General features: G+C 37.4%; 1 protein-coding gene across 1 annotated transcript; it reads left to right on the top strand.

Annotated features, from left to right (window-relative positions):
- Window positions 1-752: 752 nt before the first annotated feature.
- Window positions 753-1,363, top strand: LOC133395138 (ATP synthase subunit beta, mitochondrial-like). Its single transcript, XM_061663834.1, has one exon. It carries the CDS (start codon window positions 1,166-1,168, stop codon window positions 1,361-1,363), a length of 198 nt encoding a protein of 65 aa, XP_061519818.1. The 5' UTR covers window positions 753-1,165.
- Window positions 1,364-9,888: the final 8,525 nt, after the last annotated feature.

Raw genomic sequence — 9,888 nt, 5'->3', positions numbered from 1 at the left:
TCGATGCGTCAACGCATGATTAATGTCATCGTGGGCGACGGCAATAAGATCAAAAACTGAGCTTATTGCATTTTTGAATAGGGATCACTGCTCGCGAGGGCGGTGGTCCTGCAAATTACAACAAAAACCTAACCCAAAACACAAAAAAACTACTGACAAATCTATCCGAAACGACCTACTTGTGAAACAAACACACACATCAATACACATTCAAACATACATACACACACACACACACACACACATGCACACACACACATACACACACACACAAACACAAACACATACAAACCACACATAAACTTGACCCAACGGGTGCATGGTGCGTTAAAAAACCAATGCCCTATCTTTCTGTCCGATACTGTACTTAGCACTCATACTTAATTCATGGTAAGTTTTGCTTCTTTCTTTTACTCGATTGATTGATAAACATTATTATTTGCTATTTTTACGAATGGTTTATAATGTAATAAGCTCGAGCGAAGTTTTTCCAGCTTAGTTAGATTGCGTCTCAACAGCTTCTACTGTGTGATGTAGATTTTTCTCCGAGTGTTGCCGGTTTCAAAGGATACCCGCTCGCTGTCGGTTACTAATCAACGCTGGATGTATACAGGAGTGCATTGCCACGATTACGACGGTGCAGGCCATTTGACGTGCCGGCTGATTCTCTGACCGATCCAGTTTTGACTACCACATTTGCACGCTTTGATGTCACCATGCTATTGCTTGCCATCGCCGAGATAAGCATCTACTTGGCTGTGAATCCACTGGATTCGATATCGCGTATAATGAACCCAAAACATTACCGACGCTGAGCATTATAACATTTACCGTGGCGTGCAGCGGATCCTGTAGAACTACAGGACGCTCCAGGAAATAATTTCCATCCTGACAATGAATGAACTGTTCGTAGTGTTGCACATAGTGCATTGTGCTAGCACTTTTCGCACAGTTTGGTCTACGAGAACGGTGCGCTTTTTGTGCTCTTGACGTGCTATGCGCTTTGAGTTTTTGAGCCCTGTCCGCTCTTTGAGCACTTGAGGTTTGGTCTCCATTTTTTTCCACGTCCATGTAAAACTTTCCGCACAGTCGCGTACTTTAAGCGCTGTGTTGTAATATGCGCATAATATGATGTGCTGTGCGCATAATATGATGTGCTGTGCGCATGATCCGCCGTTTCCAGCGTTTCGAATTGCAGGCGTTTCAGGTCACAGAAGTGTTCATGGGCTATGCCGGCAAGCTGGTGAACAAAGAGAACATTATCAAGGTTTACACCATGCTCATGAACGGCAAACTCGACCAACAGACGGAGATTGCCTTTTACATGGTCGGTCCGATCGAGAATTTTGGCAAAATAAAGTAAATTGTCTGGCCAAGGAACCGGCCTAAGAATCCGGTCGACTCAAAAAGATAAAGTAGGCAGTTTTCCAGTACTTGCGTCAGCGTTCGATTTCGGTTGTAAAACGATCAAGCAGAGCTCCTCGGATGTGAACTCACTTCAGCGACACCTCCTCATTCACTGTGTTGTTAGTGTAATAATTTTAATCGAATCGGCGATATTCTCAGCATACGAGGTGTGTAATTTGTTAGTTTCTCCATAGTGCAAATATAAAAAGATGTTTTGTAGATGGTTGAAAAGGTAGAAAGTTTTTGTTTTATATTCTGGTTTTATTATTTTCATATCGGAAAGCACTAACTCTAGACAAAGCCACCAAATTCCAGCACCTTTCATAATCCACCTTTGGCGCAATTGACACCGCGCACGAGTACGGATTTTCTAACGGGCACGGCATGTTGACACCTAGCGTCTATCCACTGCCACCAACAACAGTCCGTGTATCCGCTCTCGGAGATCACCATTAACATAGGATTCCCGTTACCATCGAACAGCGTAAAATTGGTCATCTGGACAAGAATCTTAGGTAATGTCCGCTAAAAGTCGTACTGACTCTTCCTTCCCTTCTTCCAAATCGCCTCAAATTCCAGTGCCAGCTGTTTGTGGGTCTAGAATGTTTTTCTAAAGTAATTAATAAATACATTATGAAGCGGTAATCCTTGCATGTGCACTGGTTACGAGAGTTCATACATAAACGTTTGGATCAGCAAACTGAGTCTGGCAATATCTGTAGGATGCGGGATCATTTAACCAGCTAGCAGAACCGACTAGTGCTTCTAATCATATGCACATGGTTAATAAAACACCACTCGCCCGCGCCACGTATGTTCTAAGTCTATCGCGATAATAAGATACCAAAAAATCACGACAAACTGATTGACCAGGAGTTGGTTACCAAAATATCATCAATCAGATCAGACGTCACAACGACCATGTGCGTCTTACCCCTGAATATCGCACATGTGTACGTGAACCGAAATGAATTTCATTTCAATCACGAGTGCTGGTGATAGAACCAGTGACATTTCGAAATTGATCACAGACAAACAAAGTCACGTCAAAGTGACCGACCAAGAGGTGGTTGCTGCAATGTCACCAATCTGGTCACACGTCACAACGACTATGTTCATCTTGCGTCTGATCATCGCACTTGTGTACGTGAGCTAATTTGAGGTTCGTTTCAGTCATGAGCGTTGGTGAATGAAACAGTGATATTTGGCAGCACTGTACACAGCCAGCAATAGTCATGATTATGCTTATGCGGGCATTAAGCTAAGCTTGTCAGTCAGAGTATCGCGTTGGACTCAAGAATTCACATGTCGTGTTCAGCATGTCATGACGCACTTTTATTGACTATCAACAATGAGCATCAAGCTACCACGGATATGTTGATTGTTTTCGCTGGTGAAAATTTCGTGATACTCATGACATTTTGCAGCACTGTTTTATACTCCTCTTTTTATGGCTATATTTACATTGCTGTAATGTTATCTATAGTCTGCGGGTAATCAGGATTACATATTTTGCATATTTTTCTTTGGTCATCAATCAGGGTTACAAATACACATGAAGCGTTCCGCTCACGCTATAAAGCGCAACGCTAGGATAAAACAAAGCGGCGCGTTAGTGATCGCGCGGAGGACAACGTAAGGATCGACGAAAGATTGTCAAAGATAGAGAAATTGAGAAGAAGCAGAAGAAGGGGGGAGTCGTCCGGTCATTCCTCCTCGGGAGAGAGGTCAAGTGGTGGCAAACTTGGATACGAAGGAGGATTAACTCGGTGGACGGGAAGCTAGAAGGTTCAATAAATTGGCTAATAACACGGTGTAACAAAAAAAAATAGTTTCTTTTATTAATATAAAGTGTAGTTTATTTCACACATTTGGTCATCTTTCTAAGCTAAAATTCTTTTCTATGGAAATCAATCATACAATGGAATAATAAACTGTCGTTTTTAACACACCAGACTATCCAAATTTCAGAACTGATTTAGTTAGTCTTCCTTGTTTCAGTCGCCCTGACATTGACCAATTTGACCACTGTAAGACCTGTCAGCAGAATGAAGGAATAAGCTTCTTGCTTGTTCAAGTTCATACAGTGGACTAACGTTATTTCATAGTATATGCATGTGTACTATGATTGTACAACTATTTATATCGTGAACATGTTTGTATAATTTGACTCTTTCAGACGCAAAGTTTGCCGACCATTGCACAGAGGAAGCAAATCGGGATTTTTTTAATTTTAGATTTCAATGCCGGTAGTATTTTTGCTTTAAGACATTCAGTGTTTTCCCGAGTGAGACTCGGGCTGTGCTTTTGTTCTCCGTTTCGATTCAACTGTCCCGTGGAGGGAGGGGGAGGAATATAAAACAATTATAATGACACAGTTTGCACATCATTTTTGTGTAGTGCAACAGTTTGCAGAATGGGCCATTTTTTTTTTTATTAACTTTTTGTCAATGTTTGATTATGGGTATTTTGAAAAAATCGTGTACTGTCAAAGGGTTAAAGTAGATACTGTTACATTAAGAAAGGCAAAAAATTAGACTTCTAAACCCAGTGAATTGCAAAGAAAAAAAATCAAACTTGAGAAATGCTTCTTTAATTTGCCTAAATATGAAGGATATGAAACATCTTTCAACTACAATATTTCATAAAATAATGGTTTGATTTTGAAAGATAATAGTGTTTTGGAAAGGTTATTTAATATCCTTTAAAATTATGCCTCATTTACCTTTATTATAAAATTTTCATGAAAGTTTTGGGAATACATTAACGATGAAAAGAAAATTTTTAATAAATTAAATGATTGTCTTCAACTGGGTAAAAATCATACAACAGTTCAAAAAAATCATACATTACGGTTCAAAATATTCTCGCGTGTCGCAGTTCGGTGGTGGTGGGATGGGGGTGCTTTCATTCGGCAAAAACCATTAGAGACTTATTCTAGGACCTTGGACCGATATATTATAGTTCTGATTTTTGCAGAACTATATTAAAAAGTATCCTCATTCATAAAGTGAAGAAAGTGGTATTCCAATACATGATTTCCGAACTTTCCAGAAAGACTCAATGTTGGAAAATGGCTGAAAATATTGGTAGTTTGATTTTAGAGTGCTCTCAAGAACCAACTAACATAAGTAGCATAACACATGCTACTCTCCATCTTCGCGGATACCTTCCCAAACAAGCAACTATGTGTAACTTACTTCACTCTTTGATTATCAAACTATTAAAACTGAATGGATATCCTCAGTCGATAAACATTAATACACTCGTTTTCCTTATCTTATAATTTACAATCTATTTGTGGGGCCCTTTCCGTTTGAAGTTCGTAGGCTGAAATTTCAGCATGTCAGCAGTTTGCATTGTATAGCAGTTTTCGAGCAGCTATCTAAGTGAGTATAATATACAGGTGGACTTATCCCAAGGTGTATGAATTTAGAAGGTTTTTTTTTATCGATTCTGCTTCTGAATGAAGATTTTAAGAGTGTTTTGTGTATTCGTCAAGCCTTTAGAAAGCTCGTTGGAGCAAAAGTTTTCACTCGTTCTGTCAAAAAGTGAGGTTCAAAATTGGTTATAAAAAAATGCTATGAGACCACCTGGACCACATACACTTTGATTCTAGATTCCACCACGTAATCTCTTTAATGCATCTTGGAGTAAATGTAAACAACACCGTGTTTTCGAGCAGGTACTCGAATCTAATTCTAGCTTTGTGGCTAGAATAATCTAGACTGAAAATTGCAGGCTAGTTTTTTGTGAGGTTTTGTATGGAGTGTTTACATGATTTCAGCCTCCTGTCACTGTCAAACTAGATACAAAAAACTAACTAAAATCGTGTAGGCCCCCTGTGTTTCATTCAAATAACTGCCAACGTTCTAAGCGGGCCGGATTGAGAGTCTTCGCGACATGTCTATCATAGAGTTTGGTATATGTTTTATGTTTATGATGTTTACTAGAAAATTGGAATTTCTTAGTGAAACAATGGATAAGCTAAAGGAAGACACCTGGTTTACAAAGTTTTTCACTCTGTTGAAACTAGTGTACCGCTATGTTTTTTTTGCCATAACACACGGCGTTTTTTTCCAAAATTGCCGTGCTAAAAAGAAGGAACAAGAAGCTGACACACATTCTTGCACAGCGTTTCGCTGTCAGAGATCACCGTGCAGTCCCTCGGCAATCGTGTTTTACTGCATCACTTTAACAATGGCCAATCGAAGGAGCAAAATAAAATTTCTTATTAAGTATTCCTTTTGGATACCATTGGGAAGGCTTGTGCAGGGCAAACAAAAAAATAGTTTCTTTGGGGATCTCATAAGAAAATCTTTTCTCATGTTTGCGTGTGATGCTTTTTTAGGTGAGAGCGAAATATTTTTCTATGATTTTTTTTCTCATGAAATTCTAGGTGGTATTATTTTACAAACATAGATGCGTCAATTATTACTTGCATTCCGTTATTTTTCATCCCTTTCTTTGCCATTCCCAAATATACGAATAAATAATAATGTATGAATAAATAAATGATAAACATAATTATAATAACACTCTGGGCGCTGGCATTTTGCATTTCCTTTCTGCGGAGAACACAGTACAATCTTATCTTGCGATGACAGCCTTTCATTGGCTTAAGATCGTACATTCTCTTTTCGATCCTCACGTACGATGCCGCTTCTGCAATATGCGATCTCTCTCTTTCCTCCCGCTGCAATACGCTCTGCTGAGAAGTGCTGAGAGACCAATCACAGAGAAGGAGAGTGAACCAAGCTGTGATTGCAAACCGAGCCACACAGTGCCCAGAGTGATAATAAATATAATTAAATCAATAACATAAAAGAATATTAAAATAAATAAATAACATTAGTTTCTCTTTCACAATCCAGCTTGAAGAGCCTTTGATTCACAATTATCAGACTTAAATTTTCCTAGACAACCTAGTAAAGTATTACTTTGAAATAAGACATAGGCAAAATGATTCTTTACGACGAACCGAGCGAGTTGGCTCTTTTATCAATAGCAAGTCATGAGTGAGCGGTGATTCGTCCGCTCGCGATAATCACACAATGATTAGAACGGTGTACAGTGTAAAAACCGTCCTTCGTTTGGCATTATCCAGAAGCATGCAGTTTTATCCAACTCTAGAGATTATGTTCAATGCAATGCAAAAGAGTATAAAAAAAAAATATGTATTATCATTATATCTAATTAAAACATATTCATATCTTAAAACCTGTTCTAGACCTAGGCGTATACATAAACGGACTTTCTAACTATAATTGATAATTATATTAAAAACATTAAAATTCATGAGCTCACTCGACCCAAAACCACATTGTGATGAACCAAATATCTCAAGCAAAGTAATTGATTTTATTATTTAATTCACTTCATAATTGAAAATAATTTTCTTTACTGAGATAATATCGTTCATTAACAGTACTATTATAATTCAACATCTTACGCATAAACAGTTTCAAAAGTTATGAATAATGTTTTAACAATATAAAAATATATTTACTAAGACTCGTGCTGATGATTTTGTTACAGGAAAAGAATTTATGACATTTTTTTTGGCAATAGTTTTGACCGTTTGTCAAAATATATATTCCGTACCTTCGAAAAATTCGTTCACATAGAATTGACGTCGCGAGAATGCAATACAGTTTAAGCACAATTTAATAAATTGCTGGAAGTTGGCCCTTATATGTTTTCCACCACGAGAGAGGATCAGCAGTAATTTCTAAGCACTCCATTTTCAAGTAAAGGCGTCCCCCGAGTTACGACCCCCTCGAGTTACGACGATTCGCAGATACGACAATTTTGATTTTGACAGTTGAAAGATGTCATTGAGACGAAATTGATATTTTTTTTTTTTTGAATTTCTGTGCAGATAACCGTTACAAACATATTTCCTCAGATTCCACCACTCCCCGATCTTGAATATCTTTGTCGTGTAAACGGCTTTTGGAGGAAAATTAATACATTATCGTACATTATTTTTAAGAAAATATACGATTTCATGGATTCCGACTCTTCGATTTCGGTTATAAACTTTATATTGACAGATATTCGACATACTATTATTTTAACATACGCCTTGCTTTAGGACAATTTTTCGGTCCTAAATACAGTCGTATCTTGGGGGACACCTCTACTCATCCAGTTCTAGCTTTGCAGCTATCTTTGGATTTAGATTATGTCTTACCCGTTTTATTTTTGATGTAAAATCACTGAACAAACATTCGTAGCTAGGGTCGGTGAATGATTGCTGTGTTATTGGATCTTCCGCTGATGAATTGTTTACTTTAAACGGTACTATAGCATTTATCAAGCTTTGGTAAGTTCATACCTGTTCCGATCATTCCCAAAACTATAGTCTTTCATTCGAGGATCCAAACGAATAGCTTGGTTAACGAGCTTATTTTCTAGATATGGCTTACCCTTTTCTAAACGGCCCTGGATCAAAATATACATTTGCATTTCTATTTTTGCTGTAGTTTGTATAAATAATAAGCCCATTTAACATATTATTACCGATTCTTCAGCTGAAATAATTTTAGTAACGTGATCAAACGTTTGTAACACTTTAATGCTTTGTTCCATCACCAACCAATCTTTGGTAGATAAATCATGTTTATATTTCATGCTATCCAAAGATGATAAAATTGGGATCTTATTCTTGTGAAACCGGTCGATCATGTCTTATGTTGAATTCCATCTTGTCAACACATCCTGCTTCAATTTTAAGATAATGAAACCCATTTTCTGTTGCACTTCGGCTAGTTTATGGGTTGCAGTGCTATTTTTTTTAAATCTCAAAATTGTTTCGACAGTGTCTGAGATCGACTTTTGCACAGCATTTTGAACGATCAAATTAAGAGTATGAGCAAAACATGGCAGATGAGGAAATTTTGTCTGACGTACTCCAGCTTTCATGTTTGCAGCATTGTCTGTAACAACTGCCTGAATTTTGTCGTGTATTTTAAAATTTTCCGGTTCATCTTTTTAGCAAATGGCAATATTTCAGCCGTATGTTTGTTCGGAAACTCTGAACATTCTAATAAATTGGAGCAGAGATTTGATTCATCGTTTATATAATGAACTGTAACAGCCATAAAGCTGGTATTATTGGAATTGGTCCACCCGTCAGAAGTTAGTGCTAATGATGTTGTTTTGATGAAATCATCTGTAAGTTTTGCCAATTTTCGCTGACAATTGCTTTCAAGTAAACCATTTGAAAGGGGTTTACGAGAAGGAACCTCATACTTGGGATTTAACATACGTACGAATTTTTTAATCTTTTCTCCTTCTACGATGTTGAAAGCTTTTTTGAGCAATAGTTAGCGGCTTATTTGCGTCAAAGAAACGTAAAAGATCCCCCTGCTTTTTTGACGGGCCTGCAGCAGGCAACGTAGTTTCGTCCCTATCTGTCGATTGTATTGAAGAAGTAGTAGCTGTAGGAGCATTTCTTTGAATCGGAATAGTATGGTGCATAGATTTCATATGACGCTTCAGATTCGAACTAGATTTGTTGGAAAATGAAATCGCCTTGGAACAATAGCGACATTTGGCCGTATTTCCTTGGTCTTCAAAATGTTGCCATATGTCACTAGTCTTGGAAGACATACTTTCACCCTGGAAAATAAATAATTTAAATAGTGTTACATTTTTTGAATAATTGATATTCTTCTGTAATTAGCTTTTCTTAACAGCTTCCAGTAGAATTATTATTTTACCTAACCAACCCAAATACGAAAATACATTAGGTAAATATAATAAAATAATTTTTCAAAGATACAGTACTCTGAACATTTTGCCGTCCGCACGAATCACACGTTTTTCTCTCGTGGCGTCGAAAAAACAGAGTGTAAATGTTACTCGTATAGCCAATCGTTCCTTTTTTGCAGAAATGTTTCATAAACTTTTTTGCATATGTGGCAACCTTGCATATAATTGCAACGCACTGTAAAGTGCCGAAAACTTTTAATCTTTTGAGCTTTTAACCTTTGTAGGGTTCCGTACACACCTTTACGCTTCCGTGTCTATTGCAAAACTAATACGCGTTCCTCTATTAACACTAATACTACAAACTTATACTACCTACGCTAAGTGAGGATCATTACACTACTACCACGAAATCTTCAAGTTGAATTTGTACAGAATAAAATTAAGTCAATCTTATCTCGCAACCTATCTCTATCACATCTCTTTCCCCGTTAATTTTCTACAAATCGAAAGAACGCGCCAAACATATAAGGTTCAAAAGGCTATCAAGAATTTCATTAACAGTATCAACAAGATGATAAAGGTGAACATAATTGATCATTAGCAGGTAAAAACATTAAATTTAAGTTTTTGCACAGGACACTACAGCGGTGGTGACAGCATGCTTTGCGCTGCGCATACTACTCAAAGACGTAAATGTTTTCTTCGGCGTTATCAAGATACTGTACATTTTTTTGTATTTTCCCTTTCAGAACTGAAATCAGT

This window comes from Anopheles gambiae, chromosome 2 (genome assembly GCF_943734735.2).
Source record: "Anopheles gambiae chromosome 2, idAnoGambNW_F1_1, whole genome shotgun sequence".
Lineage (NCBI taxonomy): Eukaryota > Metazoa > Arthropoda > Insecta > Diptera > Culicidae > Anopheles > Anopheles gambiae.
Note: the sequence above shows the minus strand (reverse complement) of the source record. Positions and strands in the feature narration are given on the sequence as shown.

Coding starts and splice junctions, on each gene's coding strand:
- LOC133395138 (XM_061663834.1), top strand. CDS start 1,166: ATGATCCGCCGTTTCCAGCGTTTCGAATTGCAGGCGTTTCAGGTCACA.